General features: G+C 50.2%; 1 protein-coding gene and 1 pseudogene across 2 annotated transcripts; both read left to right on the plus strand.

The window, feature by feature from the left end:
• Window positions 1-1,297: 1,297 nt before the first annotated feature.
• LOC147377351 (heterogeneous nuclear ribonucleoproteins A2/B1 pseudogene) lies at window positions 1,298-3,034 on the plus strand (annotated as a pseudogene). Its single transcript, XR_015150274.1, has one exon. The product of XR_015150274.1 is annotated as a heterogeneous nuclear ribonucleoproteins A2/B1 pseudogene (transcript).
• A 4,703-nt stretch (window positions 3,035-7,737) lies between these two features.
• C1QB (complement C1q B chain) lies at window positions 7,738-14,664 on the plus strand. The gene is made up of 3 exons (XM_086365116.1): window positions 7,738-7,814; window positions 12,386-12,577; window positions 13,799-14,664. Exons 2-3 carry the CDS (start codon window positions 12,409-12,411, stop codon window positions 14,371-14,373), a joined length of 744 nt encoding a protein of 247 aa, XP_086221242.1. The 5' UTR covers window positions 7,738-7,814; window positions 12,386-12,408; the 3' UTR covers window positions 14,374-14,664.
• The last annotated feature ends 7,868 nt before the right edge of the window (window positions 14,665-22,532 follow it).

Raw genomic sequence — 22,532 nt, forward strand, 5'->3', positions numbered from 1 at the left:
GGAAAGTGTTTGAATTCCCATCCTATGTTGACCCCTGTTGAATTTCTGGAGCACCCATCACAAGAGGGGTTTGGGGCTCAGGCGGGCGCAGCACAGACACAGACGAGATGTGCAATGAATTTGTGCTGAATTAATGAATGAGTTGGGGTGAATGCATGAATGAACGGTAGGTAGATGAATGACCAAAAGCAGAGCGAGTGAGTGAGTCAAGAGAATCGTGATAGCTAACATGTATTGAACACTTACTGTGCACCAGGCGTGATGCTAACCCACCTATTAAATCATTTAACATTCATAACTATGCTCTGGGTGGGCATGGATGGGTGAGGGAGGATCTGACTCTTGGAGTCTGATTTCCCCCGAATAACTGAGACTCTGGGGGCCCCCAGGAGATCATCCAAAACCATGGCTTCCCATAAGCCCTCGGGGCCTCACTGTGAGATTTCTGAGGGTGGGCCAGCTGGGTCATCTTGTTGGAGAACCAGGAGGCTGGCCATGAACTGCTGCACTTTCACTGTGCAAACCACAACGAGGGGTTGACAGCTCAGGTTCAAAAAGATAAAAAGTGTAACTTTCCTGCCCAGACTGTGACTCTGGCCTCAGAGCCCAGTGAGACCCAGGACTCACTCAGGCCAGGGAGAGCCAGCACAGCCCGGCTGGGGTCTAGCTTGGTTCTACGAGGCCCTGTGGAGCCTCAAGACGAGGCTCAAGACGAGCCATAACAGCAGAGGCTGGAGCCCAGCTTTCCGCCCACCTCCATCCACTTTGGCTCTTTGTTCCTAAAAGCTGCTGTCTCATACCTCCAGAGATTTACCCATGATGTTCCTTCATTCTGTAGTGCTCCTGCCCCACTCACACAATCCACTTAGATAATACACACTCAGCTGTCAGGAATCAACACAAGGATCACCTCCTCCATGAAGCCTTCTCTGATTCTTCCCTTCGTGTCCCCACAGCGTCCTCCGCCAACTTGGACCACAGACCCATGACTTGTTAGAACCCAGGTTTCCGAATCTGGGGGTGCAACAAAATTACCCGTGGATTTATTTACAAAACAAAAAGCAGATCTCTGGACTCAGACCTGTTATAGAAGTTTGAGAAGACTACTATTTCCAGCAAGCTCCAGGCTGTCTTGCATCTCAGGAGTGCGTCACAGAAGCGCTCTCAGAACCAGGCGAACCTGCATCGACCTGTTTCACCAATCAACCCATTCTGAAAAACTGAAAGCTACTCAAGATTGATTCAAGGGCCACAGTGACTCCAGAGGCAGTAGCAGCAGTGTTGGGTTCCTGTGGAAGCGCTCCTAGGGGTGTTCTCCCCGGGGCAGTGGAGGCTCTCACCCCAGGGTCAGGACGGGTCAGGTTCAAGTTCTCATCATAGTGTGGGGACCCAGTTCAGTCCCTGTTAGCCCCGAGATCTCTCTCACCCTCCTCAGCATCGGAAAAATGGCTGAAGCTAGTAAGCCCATGATGAAGAAAGCTTCACAATCTGTTCCCTTGGAGAGGGGTAAGAGAGAAAACGAACAATTCTGTAAACTCTTTATCAGTGACTTGAGCTCTGAGACCACAGAAGAAAGTCTGTGGAACTATTACCGGCAGTGGGGATATCTTACAGACTGTGTGTTAATAAGGGACCCTGCCAGCCAAAAATCAAGAAGATTTGGTTTCATCACATTTTCTTCCATGGCTGAGCTGGATGCCGCCATGGCGGCCAGACCTCATTTCATTGATGGGAAGATGGTTATGCCCAAACGCACTGTCCCAAGAGAGGACCATGGAAAGCTGGGGGCTCTCATCACTGTGAAGAAGCTGTTTGTCGGCGGAATTACCGAAGACATGAAGGAACATCATCTTAGAGATTACTTTGAGAAGTACGGAAAAATCAACGCGATTGAGATAGTTACTGATGGACAGTCTGGCAAGAAAAGAGGCTTCGGATTTATTACTTTTGAGGACCATGATCCTGTGGATAAGATCGTGTTGCAAAAAAATCATACTATCAATGGTCATCGTGCAGAAGTAAGAAAAGCCTTGTCTAGACAAGAGAGGCAAGAAGGCCAACATTTGAGAAGTCGAGGAGAAGGCGATGTTGGTTTGGGGTATTTTCATGGTGTTGGTGGAAATGTGGGAGCAGGACGAGGAAGGAACTTCAGAGGAGGAGCCGGTGGGTACGGAAGAGGGCGTCAGTTTGGGGATGGCTCTCACGGGTACGGAGGAAGAGCTGGAGGTGGTAGTTGGGGGGTTAGGCCTGGTTATGGGGGAGGATGTAGTGGTGGAGGGTCTGCAGATGGCTACCAGGATGAGGGCTTCAGAGCCCGTTATGACAACTATGGAGGAAGAAGCTACGCAAGTCGCAATTACAGCGATTCGGGGAATCAGAAGCAGAAACCTTCTAAGTACGATTTACTGAAGAGTGGAAAGTTGAGAGATAGCAGGAACATGGGCGGGTCATATACTGGAGGAAACCACGATCCAGGAGTCAGTAGAGGACGTGGGGGTTATGGAGAGACAAGACGGTGGGGGCCTTCTCAGTGGCCGTGGGCTTGACGGTATACAGAGGAGGGAATTACCGCCCAGAGGGAAGAGAGGGGCTGCAGATGATCAAAATAACAGTGCTAAGGAAACTCTCACCTCAGTCATGCACAGATGCGCAGCGACACGGCAGAAGACACCTGAGCCAGTACCGAGAGCCACTTTATGAGTGGACTCAGTCATGTAGGAACACCGTCTTCCTGCGGAGGAAAGACTTAAAGAAAATGCTTCTGAGATGGTGTTTTAGCTTTTGAAATGTTCTGTCTTTCCAGCACTCTCTGGAAGAGTGTAGAATCATCCCTTCTTTGATAATGTCCCATTTCCAAGTTTCGGTTGACATGGGAAACCTTTTTCAAGATTTTTCTCGAAGGTTTGAAAAACTGTTAGCCAGAATCAAGGGATACTAAGACATAATATCATTCTTCTTAAGAAATGTATTTCATGTGTAGACTTAAGAAGCTGTTGTACATTTAAGATTTAATAAAATAATTCTAAAAGTAAAACAGTAGGGGCTTGTCCTCTTTGAACGTTTTGCATTTTTACCTTTTAAATTTTTTCCTGTTTTAGGATATCAAAATTTGAACTGTGCAGTGTAGTGATATGACCTACACATATTATGAAATGATAACCAAAACAATTTTTTTCTTATGATGATGAATATTCTTAGGACTTACTCCCTTAACAACCTTTGTAATATCCTACAGCTGTGCTAATTTTGGTCACCTTGTTCATCATATCTTTTAAAATGTTGAATATCATGTCATGAACTTATTGGTCACTTGTATATATTTTTTGGATAAATGTCTATTCAGTTCCTTGGTCCATACCACAATTTGATATTTGCTATTGTGGTGTATGAGTTTTTGTTATACATTACATGTTTTGTGTTTAGCTTATAACTGGAAGCTTGTACCTTTCAACAGCCTTTATCCTGTATTTCCTTCCACCAGTTCTCTGCCCTTGGGAACCACAAACATGATTTTTTTTCTGAGTTTAATCTTTTTTTTTTTTTGGATATCACAAATAAATATGGTCATACCAAAAGACAGGTTTAGGGAGGACAAAGATGTGGGTGGGCAGGTGGTTTGCCAGGTGAAGTCAACGGATATCGTCCACCAGTTGGCTTTTATGCACTTATTTCCTTATAAGTCTGACTCCCTACTGGACCATGAGCGTCCTAGAGGGCAGGTCCATTTGATACACACCTGGCTCATGCATAGGAGGGCGTGCGAAACGGGTTGGATGAGAAGGAAAGAGAGAAGAAGACACACACACAAATAACAGAGGCCAGGGCCCAGGAACCCAGGCTGCTTCACAGGGTCTGAGAGCCTCTGGCAGGGACAAGGCGGAGGTCACGGGGCCAGTCCACTCACAATGCACCTCCAGCAACCACTTAGCCGTCTGCCCGGCAGTGCCTCAAGTGATACATCTTTCTTCTCGTTTCTCTTTTGTTTAAAAAATCAATACACCGTTCATGTAGGCCACGGTGTCAGATCAGAGACCTGTACTTTGGAAGCAACCATTCTGGTGCCATTTCTATTTTCCATAATTGTTTCCTTGTTGCTGTCTCTTTGTCAGGAGGGACCGGCCTTTGAAAAATGCCAGCTTGTCTGCTGGGCTTAGGGGAGCCGGTGAGGGCTTTCAAGGGTAGAGGCAACGGTGGGAGAGGAGCTGGAATGAGGCATCCCAGGGGGCAGGGGGCCTCTTTTAAGACCACGGGGTGTGGAGGGGTCTTAGGCTTCTTTTCCATCAATCCCTCTCTACCAGGGAGGAAAGTCAGTGATTTTTTTTAAAGATTTATTTATTTATTGGCTGTGCTAGGTCTTCTTTGCTGTGTGCAGGTGTACTCTAGTTGCAGCGAGCGGGGTTGCTCTCTAGTTGCAGTTAAGTGGGCTTCTCACTGCAATGGCTTCTCCTGGGCTCTAGGGCAGTGGGCTTCAGTAGTTTTGGTACACAGGCTTAGTTGTCCTGCGGCACACGGGATCTTAGTTCCCAGAGCAGAGGTTGAACCCACGTCCCCTGCATCGGAAGGCAGGTTCTTAACCACTGCACCATCAGGGAAGTCCCAAAGTCAAAGACCAGCTGGGTTTCCCAGGTGGCACCAGTGGTAAAGAATCTGCCTGCCAATGCAGGAGACATGAGATGCAGCTTCCATCCCTGGATCAGAAAGATCCCCTGGAGGAGGGCAAGACAACCCACTCCAGTATTCTTGGGCTTCCCTGGTGGCTTAGGCAGTAAAGAGTCTGTCTGCAACACCGGAGACCTGGGTTCAAGCTCTGGGTTGGGAAGACCCCTGGAGGAGGGCATGGCAACCCATTCCAGTATTCTTGCCTGGAGAATCCCCATGGACAGAGGAGCCCGGCAAGCTGCAGTCCATGGGGTCACAAAGAGTTGGACACAATTGAAGCAACTTAGCACGTACACATACATGAGACCAGCTGGCTCTCATTCAGGGGTCAAGGGTCCCCCTAGCTCCTGACTTCTAATCCAGGCATGGCTCCTGTGCATACAGGCTCCAAGATTTCTGTCTTCTCTTCAGAGAAATGATACTACTCTCAACTTTGCATTGGTGCCTACCAAGGGCTTGGTGTTCAGCTAAGCCTTGACATGCAGGGCTACCTCAGTGGCCCCCAACAACCATTCCAGGAGGTAGGTGCCCAGGTCCCTGGTTCATATGGGGGGAAGCTGCCTGAGGCCACATAGCTAGAAAGAGGTAGGCCTGGGATTCAAACTTGCAGGGGGCTGATTCCAACCCTCCTGGCCCCAAACCGTGCTGCTTCCTATTCTAGGCTCCTTCTGCGTCTACCTCAAGTTCAAGTTCACTTTTCCCATTGCCGCCAGCCACCAAATTACTGGAGGGTCTATATTTGGTTGGGCCCAGAGACCCTTGGGTTTTATCAAATGGGTCTCTCACCCACTACAGTAAACACTTCATTTCCATCAAGCAGCATCCACAAGCGAAACAATTTTATACCTCCAAGCACTGATGTCAAGAGAGCCCTCATGACCTATGGCAGCTCCTGGGACTTGCTGGGCAAGCATCCCTGAGAGGGGCCTCACTGATGCAGCCTCAGTGAGAGGGCTTGCATCTCAGCACCAGGGATGGCAGGCTCTGAGTCCTGATCTGCCACAAGGATGAAGCACGGGCTCCAGTAGCCACTTCTTGTGACATTCTTCACAGGAACAATGAAACCTGTACCCCTTGATGTTTAATACCAGGGCTTCCCTGATAGCTCAGTTGGTAAAGAATCCACCTGCAATGCAGGAGATCCCAGTTCGATTCCTGGGTCAGGAAGATTCACTGGAGAAACAATAGGCTACCCACTGCAGTATTCTTAGGCTTCTCTTGTGGCTCAGCTGGTAAAGAATCCTTCTGCAATGCAGGAGACTGGATTCGATCCCTGGGTTGGGAAGATCCCCTGCAGAAGGGAAAGGCTACCCACTCCAGTATTCTGGCCTGGAGAATTCCATGGACTCTTTAGTCCATGGAGTTGCAAAAAGTTGGAGAGTCCCTTGGACTGCAAGGAGATCCAACCAGTTCATCCTAAAGGAAATCAGTCCTGAATATTCATTGGAAGGACTGATGCTGAAACTCCAAAACTTTGGCCACCTGATGCAAAGAGCTGACTCATTTGAAAAGACTCTGATGCTGGGAAAGGTTGAAGGTGGGAGCAGAAGGGGATGACAGAGGATGAGATGGTTCGATGGCATCACCAACTCAATGGACATGAGTTTGAATAAACTCCAGGAGTTGGTGATGGACAGGGAGGCCTGCCATGCTGCAGTCCATGGGATCACAAAGAATTGGACATGACCGAGTGACTGAACTGAACTGATGTTCAATACCAGTCTCCCCCGGTAGAAGAGACATTCCCTGGGGGTCAGACCCAGGGCTGATTTGCTTGTGACTCCATCTCCAGTGTTCGTAGAGGCTTATGATAAATATTTGTTGAATGATAACTTTCTCCCCCCTGGGCCTCAGTTTCCTCATATATAACATGAACAGCAATGGGTGGGGTGACCTCCAAGTCCTGCTCTCCCGGAATCCTATGATGCCAGGACCAACAAGCAACAGGATCAGGTCCACTGGAAGAAGAGGGAGGGATATAAATAAATGATGACCACATTTAAAATTCACTTTTCATTATTAGATTACTTTCTGAGAATAGAAGAAGAGCAGGGCTGTAAAGAGAAGCAAAGCAGAAGAGATGAGCCCAGAAAGGGGGGGCCCAGGACACAGTTTGATACTGACAATTAACATGTGCACTGCGCTTCACAGTTAACCCTCCTCCTTCTCCTCCACTATCCCGTCTGAGCTCCACAGTGCTCTGTGCAACCTGGAAAGCAAGTGCAATTATGGTCCCATCACGCAGCAGAGGAAACTGGGGCTCCCAAGGGTTCCCCGGGGCTCAGTAGTAAAGAACCTGCCTGCCAATTCAGGAGATGCAGGTTGGATCCTTGGGTCTTGCCTGGGAAATTCCATGGACAGAGGATCCTGGTGGGCTACAGTCCATGGGGTTGCAAAGAGTCAGACACGACTTAGCAACTGAACAACAATAACAACAAAAAACTCGTTTTCTTTGGAATCCTAATTCTGTAAATACAGCCACTAAAATCCTCCTGCAATGCAGGAGAGGCAGGTTCAGTCCCTGGGTCGGGAAGATCTCCTGGAGAAGGAAATGGCAACCCACTCCGGTATTCTTGCCTGGAGAATCGCATGAACAGAGGAGCCTGGTGGGCTACAGTCCATAGGGTTGCAAAGAGACAGGACTGAGCAACTAAACAAGCACAGATGTTTAGCTGCTAAGTGGCAGAGCCAGAATCTGAATCAGGGTTTCTGACTGCAAACCCAGCCCTCGGGCAGCAGGCGGGCCACATCTCCACTTCGTGGAGGAACACCGCAGTTCCTGCAGAAGTTCATGAGGTCAGGGCCCTTGGCAGGCGCTCTCTGCCACCACTGTGGACATTCCCCTGGAACACCCTACTCCCCACAACAGCTGCTGAGCTGGCGAAACCAAACTAGCCCCCCACCCATCCTATTTACAGTAAACCCCTCCCGATTGCAGAAATGGGACCTGAAAGTGCCTGAGGACAGCAGAAAGCGTGAGAGTGGGGTCAACGGGGAAGGAGGCTGGCCTGCCGGGCCCGCGGAGGGTGCCGTCAGGGGCAGGCCCCTCTCTTCTCTGGGGCATGGAACTTCCGCTTTGGACAGAGAGCAGGAGGCTCCCGGCACCCGGTCCCACTCTGCCCAGCCCAGCGGCCTCAGAGGACACAGGCTCCCAGGTGAGGACGGGGCTTAGCAATAGGGGGACCGGCTGGCAGGACCAGTATGCCAGAGGGTGGCGCTTCCTGAGTAGAGGGCCCCACATCCTCTGTCTCTGAGCCACTGGGAGGGTTGGACTCTGAGGGTTCCTGCACCCCATCCCAGACCTCAGGAATCAATTCCTCTGGGGGGTCAGCTCGAGAGTCTGCTGCTACCGGGGGCCCTGGGTAATGGGGAGACATCAGAGTAAAGGCTCTAGGGTCACCGATGCTGGAGCTGAGCCCCGCTTCTGCCTCTCAGGAGCTGGCGATCTGGACCAAGTGACATAACTCTCTCAGCCTGGATCCTCTCGGGGGAAAACAGAACTTTTCAGGGGTGCTGTGAGCCCTAAAGGAGACCAGCTCAGCCTCTGCTTAGCGCACTGCCTGGCTCAGGGTATGTCAGAGGCAGAGGTGAAACCAGAACCCAGAATCCCCTCCACCCACTCAGCCTTTCTCTGACACCTGCCTTCTATTTCCTTGCAGTCTGGTGAGAAAGCTCCGCTAGCCTCTTTCAAGGACGAGGTGGGATGATGGCAGGTGGAGTTGTGATGAGTTATTAGTTAGCGTTGACACAACTCAGCTATGCTTGTGCAGGTTAGAGGTCGGTCAGGCACCGTGCTAGAGACAGAGCTCCTTCTAGGCTCCGTCTCATGTAATCCTCTGGCAGCCCTGTCAGGCGGAAATAAACTTTGCCAAAGGCTCAGGGAGGTTAAGGTGCTTGCCTGAAGTCATGCGGCAAGGTAGCAGCGGAGGGGGAGTTCAAGGTCAAACTGGCCTGACTCCAAGTCAGGGCGAAAGGGGCTGTTGGAGCTGGGGAAGATGGATGATGCCAGGAAAGATGTGAGGAGTGAGGCTGATGGTGGTGATGGATGCTGAAGGCAGAGGGTGGTCAGATCTGCTGAGGGCTAAGTCTTGGCCCAAGTCTAAGATTCAGTGGCCCCTGAAATAGGCCAGAACCCAGATCGCCCCACTCCCCCACCCCACCTCCAGCTTCCCCAAGAGACCCGAGTCTCATCGTCAACCCCTACCCCACCCCACCACCCTAGCAGCCAGCCAGAGCTCCCCCACTCCTGCGCTGCCTTCACCTGGGAGACCCCGTCCCTGAGCCCCGCCTCCCAAAGGGACCAAATTCTTTCTTTAGTTTTCCAAGCATCCTCTGCGGTGTCCTGAAACTTGGGGATTCCCGGATGATGGTGATAATTTAAAAATAGCTAATATTCATTACGCATCTCCAATACGCCAGGCTATTGTGAGCCCAACTCATCTGTCCTCCCACCAACCCCATCAGTCACTGCTTAGGACACTGCCTGGTTCAGGGTATGTCAGAGGCAGAGGTGAAATCAGGACCCAGGACCCCCTCTGCCCACCCAGCAATTTCTCTGACACCGGCCTTCTTTTATTTCCTCGCAGTCTGATGAGAAAGCTCAGCAGAGATCAGGCAGAGGTCAGGATTATCCCCATTTTACAGAAGGAGAAACTGTGGCCAGAGAGAAGCCACTTGCCTAAGGCCCGTAGCTAAGAAGGAGCAGAAGCCTGGTTTGAACTCTCTTGGGAGCAGTGTTCCTCTCCTTGTGACCCTCCAGGCCTCTCACCTTTGGTGACACTCCCAACAACAGCAGCAATAATAGTAATGATAATAACAGCCATCAATGGGCACTGGCCCCGCCTCCAGCACTGCGCTAAGCATAGGCCGTGCTGCAGCTCCTTGTATCAGGCCGTTTGGCTCCAAAGCCTGGGTTTTAACCCCCAGGTAGAGAGGCCTCTGGGCTTCCCCAGTGGCTGAGCAGTAAAGAATCTGCCTACAATGCAAGAGCCACAGGAGATGAGGGTTCCATCCCTGGGTCGGGAGGATCCCCTGGAGGAGGGTATGGCAGCCCACTCCAGTATTCCTGCCTGGAGAATCCCATGGACAGAGGAGCCTGGTGGGCTATGGTCCACAGGGTCGCAAAGAGTCGGACACGACTGAAGCAACTGAGCGTGCACGCAGAGGCCTCTTAATGTAACACCCCATGGGGTTTAGACCTAGCAGAAGTGGGTTTGAATCCCAGCCGCGTATGGCTGTGTGACCTCGATCAAGGTTCCCAGTCTCTCCACTGCCCAGTTTCTTCATCTGTGACATGAAATAGCAGGGTGCTTTCTCAGGGGGCTGCTGTAAGGAGCAAATTAAATGAAAGAACGACCGGTAAAGCATTTGGCATAGAGCCTGGCACCTGCTAAGTGCCCAATGCATTGGTTATTAAGGTTGTCAAACTGTCGTTTGTAAAACCTCGGGCAAGATAAATAGAATGTCAGCCTCTCTCAGGAGCATGACAGAGCCCAAGCTGGTCACTCATGGCCCTGGTCACATCCATCTTTGCATTCCTCTTTGCCTGGTACCCAGCACAGCTTCCAGCCTCACTCAGGAGTCTGAACCATGAACTGATCAGGACCAGACCGAGGGGGCTGGGGCTGATTTTCTGAGCACACAAGCCCAAATCAGCAGGTTATTATGGTCTCAGGAAGGCCTCCAGGTGCCAAATTCTGTGTTAGCACAGGCACTGCAGGGCAAAGGAGACCACAGCCTGACCACAGCCCTGCCATTAACCAACTCACTGGGCAATTTAGGAAGGGTTGTTTCCTAATGTTTGCATCTCAGTGTCCTCGTCTGCAAGATGGGAAAATAATCACAACCCACCTCTCCAGAGTGCTGTGAGGATCAGACAACAGCAGCTATGGGTCTGAACTAGAGCCCCCAAACCCCGTGACTCTTTCCCAGCCATGGCCTTGCCTGGGTCCCCATGGGTATCCTGGGAGATGGGCTGGGACCACTCTGCTCGCCTCTCTAAGTGCAGGAGACTGCCCAGCTTTTGTGGGCTGAGCGGTAATGAGGGAAGGGTTCCTGGAAGAGAAAGGCTTGGACAGGAGCCTTGAAAGATGGGGAGAAATTGGATATGGGCAAAGGTGGAACGGGCTGCCTCGGAAGGTAATGAGCTTCCCATCACTGAGATGGTACAAACGCTGGATGGGAAGAGGCCTGGGCAGAGATGTTGTTGAGGAGACTTAACAGTGAGCTGAGGGTTCCTCAAGAAGTTAAACCCAGGATTACCATAAGACCTAGTAATCCCACTAAGTATATATTCAAGAATTAAAAATAAGTATTCAGACAAATCCTTGTATGTGAATGCTCACAGCAGTGCTATTCACAATAAGCAAAAGGTGGAAACTTCCCAAATGCCCATCAATAATAAATGGATTAACAAGATGTAATATGTCCATACAATGGAATATTATTTAGCCATTAAGAAGGAACGAGGTACTGATCCATGCTACAATGCAGATGAACCTCAGAAACATTATGCTAAATGAAATGTCAGACACAAAAGGTTACACAGTATATACAATTCTACTTCTATGAAATATCCGGAATAGGTAAATCCATAGAGTCAGAAAGCAGAGAAGTGGGTTGCCAGGGACCAAAGCAGGGAGGGGGATTTGGAGGTAACTGACTAGTGAGTACAGAATGTTATTTGAGGGTTACTGAATTGATGGAAATAGTTTGGAACTAGACAGAGGAGAAGGTTATACAATACTGTGAATGTGCTAAACACCACTGAAATGCTCACTTTAAAAGGTTAAATCTGTGTTATGAGAATATCAACTCAATTTTTAAAAAGGAAGAAGCCAAGGGTTGGACTAGATGAGTTTTAAGGTCCCTTCTGTCCTGAGAAGTGATGCATGGGCATTGGCCATGCTGACAAGCTCAAGATGCCCCAGGGTTTCTGTCTCATTCCCCAGGATTCTCACCAGGGCCCAGAGCCTTTGGAGGGACCTGAGAATATTCTACCAGAAGAGGTGGCCTGCTATGCTGGCAAGGCCACTGGCTTCAGTGCCACATAGGCCTGGGTTCAAGTCCTGGCTGCAGTCCTTCCTGTGTGACCCTGAGCAAGTGACTTGACCTCTCTGAACCTCAGTCTCCTCTTCAGTGTAGAAACATTGGTTCTTCTGTGCAGGGCTGCTCTGAGGATATAACTGTGGAAGAAGCACAGGCAGCCCAAATTCAGAAGCTCTAATGACTGAGAACCCTTGGACCAAAATCTCAAACCACAGCAATCAAGACCCTGACCTCCCTGCCGGTTCTCAACACTCCAGACACTGTGTGGCCTCTGGGCCTTTGCCTCCTGTCTTTTCCCCCCAGCCCTGTCTGATCCTTTGGGTCTCCGCCTAAACATCACTTCTCAGAGATGCCTCCCTTGTCTAGAAAACTTTTCTGGCAGGAGAACGCCCCTCACAAAACCAGCCCTCAGGGCCCCCTTTCATTTCATTTCAGCCAGAGCGCTCCCCACAGCATATGACCAGTTCCATTGACTTGCATGTGACCTGTGTCTAGTCCCCCAGACCATCAGCTCCATGAAGGCAGGGACCATATCTGTCTTGTTCATCACGGTATCCCCAGCACCCAGAACGGGGTCCAGGGTCTGGTGGATAAGACACTCAGGGAACACAGGAACAAGTGAAGGAATGAATGAACAGGCTGTGGCCATGACCAATCACATTGTCTTGTCCCCCGACAGGGAACAGCTGAGACAGGGCCGTGATGAAGACCCCTCGGGGCAGCGTGTTGGTGCTGCTGCTCCTGAATCTGCTCCGTGTCTCCTGGGCCCAGAGCAACTGCATCAGGCCGTCCATCCCTGGCATCCCGGGCATTCCCGGGAAACCAGGCTCCGATGGCAAGCCTGGGACTCCAGGGACAAAGGGAGAGAAAGGTACTGTGGACGCTAGGAACGCACGAGGGTCACTCCCCAAGGCCCTGTCACCCACCTCCCAAGTCAGCGGCCCTCCTTAAAAGAGCGCAAAACACTTGCAAAGCCATCAGCTTGCTGAGCCCTTCACAATAACCTTGCAAGGAAGGGATTCTGATTCCCACTTTACAGGTGGGAAAACTGATGTCCAGAAAGGCTACTGACTTGCCCGAGGGAGCCCAGTAAATGTTGAAAGTGAAGTGTTAGTCTCTCAGTCGTGTCCTGACTCTGCAATCCTATGGACTGTAGCCCGCCAGGCTCCTCTGTCTATGGAATTTTCCAGGCAAGAATACTGGAGTGGGTTACCATTTCCTTCTCCAGGGGATCTTTCCCACCCAGGGACTGAACCCTGGTCTCCCGCACTGCAGGCAGACTTTTTTACTGTCTGAGCCACTGGGGAAGCCCAGTCAATGTTGAGGCTGAGGCCAAACCTTGGCTGTCTTACCACTAAATCCACTGTGGCCACAGAGTCCTGGGGTCCCTCCAGGGTCGGCGGCTTCAGCCCTCTGAACTGCTCTTTCCTCACCTGTAAAATGAGGTCAGTGCTCCTTTGCAGAGTTGTCAGTGGGTTTAAATGAAGCTGCCTGCCCCTCAAACCCCCCGTGAGATGTAGTTCACACGTCCATTTAACCACAGCCAACTGCTCTCATCGCACAATTTCATTGAATCCTCACGAGCCCACAAAATATCATCATCCCCATTTTCCAGATGAGGAAGCTGAGCTTTGGGGAACGTGAGTCAGTCAAGGGGACACGACTAAGAATGGCAAAGGTGATGTGAGAAACTCACCTGCCTGGCCCCTGAGCCCAAGTTCACAGTAACCAGACTGCCACCCTCCCGGAAGAGAAGGCTTTATATCTTGTGCCAAACCAAGGAGGGGTTTGGAGTGGTGGGGTGAGAAGGGTTCAAATGCCCACTTCTGGGTTCAGCAAGACACCACTCCCCACCCCGATGGCCCTCGGTCCCCATTACCACCAAGCACATCCCAGACGTGGAAAGCTGGGCTTTCTGGAAGGAGGCTCGCAGGCCTGCCCGTCCTCGTGTTCACAGACGGGACGCAGAGGCCCAGAGGGAAGCAGGGGCCTGTTTGAGGCTACCCAGTCAGGCTCCGTGCATCCCAGCCCAGCTCCTTCCAGTCCCCAGCCATCTCTGGCCCCCTCATTTCTCTCATCTCTGCTTTTCCAGGGCTTCCAGGGCTCGTTAGCCACCTCAACGAGAATGGCGAGAAGGGGGACCCAGGGTTTCCTGGGATGCCTGGAAAAGTCGGCCCCAAGGGCCCCATTGGGCCCAAGGGTGTCCCAGGGCCTCCCGGAGTCCGCGGCCCCAAGGGTGAATCGGGAGACTACAAGGCCACTCAGAAAATCGCCTTCTCAGCCTCACGCACCATCAACCACCACCAGAGACAGGGCCAGCCCATCCGCTTCGACCACGTGATCACCAACGCCAACGAAAACTACCAGGCTCGGAGCAGCAAGTTCACGTGCAAGGTGCCCGGGCTCTACTTCTTCACCTACCATGCCAGCTCCCGAGGGCAGCTGTGCGTGGACCTCATGCGGGGCTGGGCGGAGCCCCAGAAGGTGGTCACCTTCTGCGACTACGTCCAGAACACCTTCCAGGTCACCACAGGCAGCATCGTGCTCAAGCTAGAGAAGGATGAGACCGTCTTCCTGCAGGCCACCGAAAAGAATGCTCTGGTGGGCATCGAAGGCGCCAACAGTATCTTCTCCGGGTTCATGCTCTTCCCTGACACAGAAGCGTGACCTGTGGGGCCAATTCACCCCTGCTCCCACCAGCCAAGCTCTCTTTCTCCCCAACACCAACCCCCATATCCCGGCCAAAGCACACAGTAGGGCTCCACGGGTGTTGCTGAATGGATGAGTTAATAAAGTTTCCAAGGCCAAGGGACAGTGGTCTAATTCAACTCTGTGTCCCCACAAGTAGCACATAGTAGGTGCTTGGAAATGTTGCTTGAATGCTGGTTGAATGACGGAACAACAAATGACCTCTGAAATGACCCTAAATGATTGAATAATAAATGACCTCTGAAAGCAGAGTGAGTGGAAGTCGCTCAGTCGTGTCAGACTCTGTGACCCCATGGACCATACAGTCCATGGAGTTCTCCAGGCCAGAATACTGGAGTGGGTAACCTTTCCCTTCTCCAGGGGATCTTCCCAACCCAGGGATCAAACCCAGGTCTCCCGTATTGCAGGCAGATTCTTTACCAGCTGAGCCACAACAGAAACCCAAGGCTACTGGAGTGGGTAGCCTATCCCTTCTCCAGCGGATCTTCCTGACCCAGGGATCAAACTAGGGTCTCCAGCATTGCAGGCAGATTCTTTACCAACTGAGCTATCAGGGAAGCCCGAACTTCCCTTTCTGAGAGCAGAAACTCTGTCTAATTGGTGGTGACTGGAGGGCCAGGCTTTGTGTCCAGCTCTGTGCCAGCCTCACGATGGGAGATGGGGAGGGAACACCATCTGCTGAGCACCTACTGTGCTCCAAACGCTGGACTAGATCCTTTCTTCCTTCTCTTGTTAATCCCCACACTCATCCTTGAAGACAGGCTAGATCATGCCCAATTCACAGAGGAGAAAACTGAGGATTTGTAGGGGTGAAGGAATTGCTCTCAACCCCAGAGGAGCTGGGAGGCAGGTCTGTCCACTGATGACCTGAGACCTCTTTCAAGACAAGATATCTACGCCCCTAAATGGGTTTTCTGCATGTAACGTTACATACCTCCACCCAAAGAGTCAAAGAGCCTTTCTGTAGTCTTAACTGACCTTGGAATCACAATCCCTCCCCTTTTGATTCTCCTCACATGCTCTCCTTCCCAATATCTTCCCAGCCTGACTCAGGCTCAGCCATCCAGTTAGAACACATAAAATTCAATGGCTCCTCTGCTCAGTAACATTCAATGGCTCCCCACTGCCAACTGGACATAATGCCTGCCCACGAGCCTGGCATTCAACCCTGTCTATGAATTGACCTTCTAGTCCCAATCTCACCTCTCCTGGACAAAGAAGATCTTCACTCCAGACCAGCTGGGCCCTTTCTGTCCTCTAGGCAAGATGCAAGCTCTCCTGCCTCAATGACCTTACATTCCCCTTTCACTCTACCTATCTAACCATCCTTTTAAACCTCATTCAAGTCACAGCTTCTCCCTAAAAGTGGAGCATTTCAGCTCTCACAGCCCCTACTCGTCGGACCTCTCTAACCCCAGTTCTCAGTTGTTCAGTTCTGATCACACACTGCCTTCATCTAGCCTTTACTCCTGCTCACCCCGTCTCCCAGGCTAAGCTGTGAGCCCCTTACCCTGCTCATCGCTGAACCCCTCCCAGCCCTGCACCTGCTCTCTACAGCCCCTCATACAAGCCCCACCCACCGAGATTCTCAACCAATCCTGTCCAGAGGTAGGAGGGATTTAAGGCACTTCAGTTCAGTTCAGTTCAGCTCAGTTCAGTCGCTCAGTCCTGTCTGACTCTTTACAACCCCATGGACTGCAGCATGCTAGGCCTCCCTGTCTATCACCAGCTCACGGAGCTTGCTCAAACTCATGTCCATTGAGTTGGTGATGCCATCCAACCATCTCATCCTCTGTCATCCCCTTCTCCTCCTGCCTTCAATCTTTCCCAGCATCAGGGTCTTTTCCAATGACTCAGTTCTTCACATCAGGTGGCCAAAGTATTGGAGTTTCAGCTTCAGCATCAGTCCTTCCAGTGAATATTTAGGACTGATTTCCTTTAGGATGGACTGGTTGGATCTCCTTGCAGTCCAAGGGACTCTCAAGAGTCTTCTCCAACACCACAGTTCAAAAGCATCAATTCTTCAGTGCTCAGCTTTCTTTCACACATGCCTTTCTCACATCCATACATGACTACTGGAAAAACCATAGCTTTGAGTAGATGGACCTTTGTTGGCAAAGTAATGTCTCTGCTTTTTAATATGCTGTCTGGGTTGGTCAGAGCTTTTCTTCCAAAGAGTGTCTTTTAATTTCATGGCTGCACTCACCATCTGCAGTGATTTTGGAGCTCAAAAAAATAAAGTCTGTCACTGTTTCCACTGTTTCCCCATCTATTTCCCATGAAGTGATGAAACTGGATGCCATGATCTTAGTTTTCTGAATGTTGAGCTTCAAGCCAACTTTTTCACTCTCCTCTTTCACTTTCATCAACAGGCTGTTCAGTTCTTCTTCGCTTTCTGCCATAAGGGTGGTGTCATCTGCATATCTGAGGTTATTGATATTTCTCCCGGCAATCCTGATTCCAGATTGTGCTTCTTCCAGCCCAGCATTTCTCATGATGTACTCTGCATATAAGCTAAATAAGCAGGGTGACAATATATAGCTTTGACAGACTCCTTTTCCTATTTGGAACCAGTCTGTTGTTCCATGTCCAGTTCTAACTGTTGCTTCCTGACCTGCATACAGATTTCTAAAGAGGCAGGTCAGGTGGTCTGGTATTCCCATCTCTTTCAGAATTTTCCACAGTTTATTGTGGCTTTGGCATAGTCAATAAAGCAGAAATAGATGATTTTCTGGAATTCTCTTGCTTTTTTGATAATTCAATGGATGTTGGCAATTTGATCTCTGGTTCCTCTGCCTTTTCTAAAACCAGCTTGAACACCTGGAAGTTTACAGTACCCATACTGTTGAAGCCTGGCATGGAGAATTTTGAGCATTACTTTACTAGCATGTGAGATGAGTGCAGTTGTGCGGTAGTTTGAGCATTCTTTGGCATTGCCTTTCTTTGGGATTGGAATGAAAACTGACCTTTTCCAGTCCTGTGGCCACTGCTGAGTTTTCCAAATTTGCTGGCATATTGAGTGCAGCACTTTCACAGCATCATCTTTCAGCTTTTGAAATAGCTCAGCTGGAATTCCATCACCTCCACTAGTTTCATTTGTAGAGATGCTTCCTAAGGCCCACTTGACTTCACATTCCAGGATGTCTGGCTCTATGTTAGTAATCATACCATTGTGATTATCTGGGTCGTGAAGATTTTTTGTACAGTTCTTCTGTGTATTCTTGCCATTTCTTCTTAATATCTTCTGCTTCTGTTAGATCCATACCATTTCTGTCCTTTATTGTGCCTATATTTACATGAAATGTTCCCTTGGTATCTCTAATTTTCTTGAAGAGATCTCTAGTCTTTCCCATTCTATTGTTTTCCTCTATTTCTTTGCACTGATCACTGCGGAAGGCTTTCTTATCTCTCCTTGCTATTCTTTGGAACTCTACATTCAAATGGGTATATCTTCCCTCTTCTCCTTTGCTTTTCACTTCTCTTCTTTTCACAGCTATTTGTAAGGCCTCTTCAGACAGCCATTTTGCTTTTTTGCATTTCTGTTTCTTTGGGATGGTCTTGATCCCTGTCTCCCGTACAATGTCATGAACCTCTGTCCATAGTTCATCAGGCACTCTGTCTATCAGATCTAATCCCTTGAATCTATTTGTCACTTCCACTGTATAATTGTAAGGGATTTGATTTAGGTCATACCTGAATGGTCTAGTGGTTTTCCCTACTTTCTTCAATTTAAGTCTGAATTTGGCAAAAAGGAGTTCATGATCTGAGCCACAGTCAGCTCCCGGTCTTGTTTTTGCTGACTGTATAGAGCTTCTCCATCTTTGGCTGCAAAGAATACAATCAATCTGATTTCAGTGTTGACCATCTGGTGATGTCCAGGTGTAGAGTCTTCTCTTGTGTTGTTGGAAAAGGGTGTTTGGTATGACCAGTGCATTTTCTTGGCAAAACTCTATTAGCCTTTGCCCTGCTTCATCCTGTACTCCAAGGCCAAATTTGCCTGTTATTCCAGGTGTTTCTTGACTTCATTCTTCTGCGTTCCTTTTCTATAAAGAACCCCATAGGGATTACTTTAGGCTTGGGGGCTATACAATCTCTACTGTACTTCTCAACTCTGCTCCGTAGCATGAAAACAGCCCACAGACAAGATAAAAACAAGTGAGCATGACTCTGTTCCAATCAGTCATTAGGGACACTGGGATTCGAATTTTACATAATATTCATGTCACAAAATATTTTTCTTCTGATTTTTTTTCAACCATTTAGAAATGTAAAAACCATTCTTAGCTAGCAAGCCACACCATCTCTGGGCTGGATTTGCCATTCTGCTTTAGACCCAACTGTGGCTCTAGGCTTGGAAAGAGAAGAGCAGGAACTTGGACGCAGAGCTGCCTGATTCTCAAGCCAATCCACATTCCATCAGGTTAGGTTCCTGCTAGGTTCCAACCTGGGGACATTGACAGAAAAACTCTCTGGGCCTCGCCGTCTTTGTAAAATGGACATTGCGGGTCCCACCCTGAGCGACCAAAGGCACCGAGTCTCTAACTGCCATGGGTGATGAAATTCCCTGGAAATGTGCTGGCTCCCCCTCCTAGGGCTTCTGATTCCGTATGACCTGGAGGCCCAGGAATGCACACTTTCCTCAAACACCCCAGGTGATTCCCGTGCAGGGGGCTCTCTGCCTCCACTGAGAAGGCTGAGCTGGTGGACATGAAAGCCGTGACCAGTAGCAGCCCAGCCTCCTCCCACAAGGATCCATGAGCCATATGGGGTTGAGGGAAGAAGGGAAAAGGACATCTTTTTTAGGTGTTTTTAGTTCTAGAAGGTCTCAATACCCTGTCCTGTTGGAATTCCCCTCTGCAGTCTCCCAGCCTCTCACCTGAACACATCAGACCCCAGGCTCCATGTTCTCGAGCTTCTACCATTGGGTCTGTCTGCCCGTGGCCACACTTCACCCCAGGGGCAGATCTGGCTGCTGGCCACGCACGTTTGGGGCCCCCCAACCGGCCACAAGGATCCACGCAAAGTCAGCCATGGCCAAGGTAACAGTGGAGCTTGTCTCTGGTGCTGCCTCAGGCCGGCTGCCTCTCCTGCAAGACCCGCACTCCTCTCACTTCTAACCCATAAACCCTGACCCTGCCGCATTTCCTCCACCAGCCTCTGTGCAACAACAGCACTCTGAACAGTGCCCCTCTGGGCCTCCCTACCCAGATTCCAGACCCGCCAGAAACCCGGGACTCTCACTGCGTGTTCAGCCATGCCCACTGCAATCAAACATACCTTGCTTTACATAAGCATGAATATATCCAATCCCTTCACCTTCGTTATTGCTCTCTCCCACCCCCTGGGGAGGGTTCACTTCTTCAGCTCTCCAGGGAAACAGCTGAGGTTTCATCAAACAAGAACCAAAACCAAGAATAATGGGGAATTCTAGAGGTGACCCTAGATGGGTCTCGGGACTTCGCCTATTCCCTCACTGTCCAGACCTGCCTCTTCCCTTGTGCCCCTTCTCAGGGGGGATGGGGTTGAAACTCAGATCTCCTGGATGGGCTAACGGTTGGGCAGGGGAAGGAAGGGAAGTGATCTCCTTGGGCCTGTGCGCCTTGACCTTCATGTAGTCACTTTGACCCTGACTCATAACCCTCGACATGCCAGAGTCCTTTTAGTTTCCAGGCTTCCAAGAAACCTCCTAGAAACAATAAGTAGGAAAGGATGGGCTTATCAGGAGAGGCCAGATTCCCCTACGGGAGCCAGGAGCAGGTGGGACAGCCCAGTCTCGGTGACATGGGAGCCTGACCGGGGTTTCCTCTGAGAGCTCGTGGATCTGAGCCTCTCTCTGCAGACTGGTCCTCTTAACTGTTAAGGCAAATGGAGAGAAATGCATGCCCCCAACCACAGCCTTGACCGCCAAGTCAGCCTGTACCCCTGGAGGAAGTAATACAGAGACTAACATCCCCAATCCCCAGTTCCCAGGAGAGGGGATAATCTGATTGACCTAGCTTGGAACAAGGACACTCCTTGCCCAATCAGCTGAGGCCAAGAAGGAGCAGACCTATAATAGTGGTTCAGGGGACATCCCTGGGCGTCCAATGGCTAAGATTCCACATTCCCAATTCAGGGGTCCCGGGTTCAATCCCTGGTCAGGACACTAGGTCCTACATTTCACAACTAAGAGCTGGCACAGGCAAATAATAAATATTTTTCAGAAATAATAATAGTTCACGATTATTGACCTAAACCCCCAGCAAATATTCTCTCCTGCACTAGTTACAACAAGCCTAAGGAGCAAATCTTCTAATCCTATGGTTCTCAGACATCAGCAGGCATCACAATCACGGGGAGGGCTTCTTAGAACTGGCGTTTCCTGAGAGTTCCCACATGCTGCTGCTGCTACTGCCTGAGGACCACACTTAAAGAACCACTCTCCTAATTTAATTGTTCCCATTCTATAGATAAGAATGTTGAGGCTCACAGAGGGGATGTTTTTTGCCCATGCCACACAGAAGATTTTGGACGTGGATCCAGGGAACCATGCGTTCCATGGAACCCAGGGAACCATGTGTTAACACTCTGTGCCCTCCTGCCCAGACTGCAGGGTGGCCAGGGCAGTTCCCAGCATGGCGTAGGTGGCCCTACCAGGTCTGCCACCTGGTAGGCACCTCGGTGCCCTATCCTCGCTTCTCCATGTCCACCCCAGTCCCTCCCAGGGACCCAAAAGCTTTGAGCCACTTAAGGAAGGGAAAGGAGGGTAAAAGTAAAGAAGGAAGGTGAGGGCTTGATAAGCAATAATAATAACAGCTCACAGAGTGCCTGATGCTTGGTAAATTTTACAATCATGTCCCCATTTTACAGAGGGGGTCTTGGAGGCGTGGAGCAGAGGCGTGGCTTGCCTGACATAACACACTAGTGAGTAACACAACCAGGATTCAACACAGGGCTGTTTGGCTGCAGAGTCACTGCTCCCGGAGCTGGCAAGAGACCCTGGCGGGGCTGTGCGGGGTGGCAGCTGAGGCCACTGGCTCTTGAGTCAGACAGACTTAAGATCAAATCCTGCCTGAACATTTGTACCAGCTGTGCGAGCATGTCAAGTGACTTCCCTGTTCTTCTGTGTTACCCCCTTACAGACAAATGATGCAGCGTGCATCCTGGTATGCATCCGTGATTCTTCTCTTGAATTAAATTCCTAGAAGCGGACTCCCTGGGGAAAGGATATGTAAACTTTGAAATCTCTGAAATGTGTTTCCAAATGGAAGGATGGGCTGTCAAGGCTGAACAAGCCAGGCCAGCTCCAGGCTTGCTGCCACCAGGGGGGAGCAGACACCAGGAGAAGGACAGCTTGGAATAGGAGCTGGCGGGCGGCTGAGATGGGACCTGAAGCTCCTGCCTTCTCCCTCTCTTCTCCCCAAGCGCATCCCACTCCCTGGGCGGGCTGTGAGCTTCTGGAGGGGGGCTGAGGGTCAGCTTTGAAGACCCAAGTTCCTCTAAACCAGGGTCCTTAAAGCGTGGTTCCAGCATCAGCATCAGCTGGGAGCTTGTTAGAAATACAGATTCTCAGTCCCCATCCCAGATTGAGTGAATCAGGAAGTCTGGGGATAGGCCCTGCATTCTGTGTTTTTAAACAAGCCTTCCAGGTGATTATGATGCAGCTGAAGTCTGAGAATCACTGCTATGCACTGCTGCTGCTGCTGCTGCTGCTAAGTCGCTTCAGTCGTGTCCGACTCTGTGCAACCCCATAGACAACAGCCCACCAGACTTCCCCGTCCCTGGGATTCTCCAGGCAAGAGTACTGGAGTGGGGTGCCATCGCCTTCTCCGCTGCTATGCACTAGAGGCTGCCAAACCTTTTCTGTAAAGAACCCAATAGGGATTACTTTAGGCTTGGGGGCTATACAATCTCTACTGTACTTCTCAACTCTGCTCCGTAGCATGAAAACAGCCCACAGACAAGATAAAAACAAGTGAGCATGACTCTGTTCCAATCAGTCATTAGGGACACTGGGATTCGAATTTTATGTAATATTCACGTCACAAAATATTTTTCTTCTGATTTTTTTTCAACCATTTAGAAACATAAAAACCATTCTTAGCTAGCAAGCCAATCTCTGGGCTGGACTTGCCATT

The sequence above is a fragment of the Bos grunniens genome, chromosome 2 (genome assembly GCF_055505025.1).
Source record: "Bos grunniens cultivar Pamir isolate PY7600 chromosome 2, Bosgru_T2T1.0, whole genome shotgun sequence".
NCBI lineage: Eukaryota > Metazoa > Chordata > Mammalia > Artiodactyla > Bovidae > Bos > Bos grunniens.

Excerpts from the sequence above, each read along its gene's own strand:
- C1QB (XM_086365116.1), top strand. The coding sequence starts at position 12,409 with ATGAAGACCCCTCGGGGCAGCGTGTTGGTGCTGCTGCTCCTGAATCTG. Across the intron at positions 12,578-13,798 it reads AGGGACAAAGGGAGAGAAAG|GGCTTCCAGGGCTCGTTAGC; the intron begins GTACTGTGGACG and ends CTGCTTTTCCAG.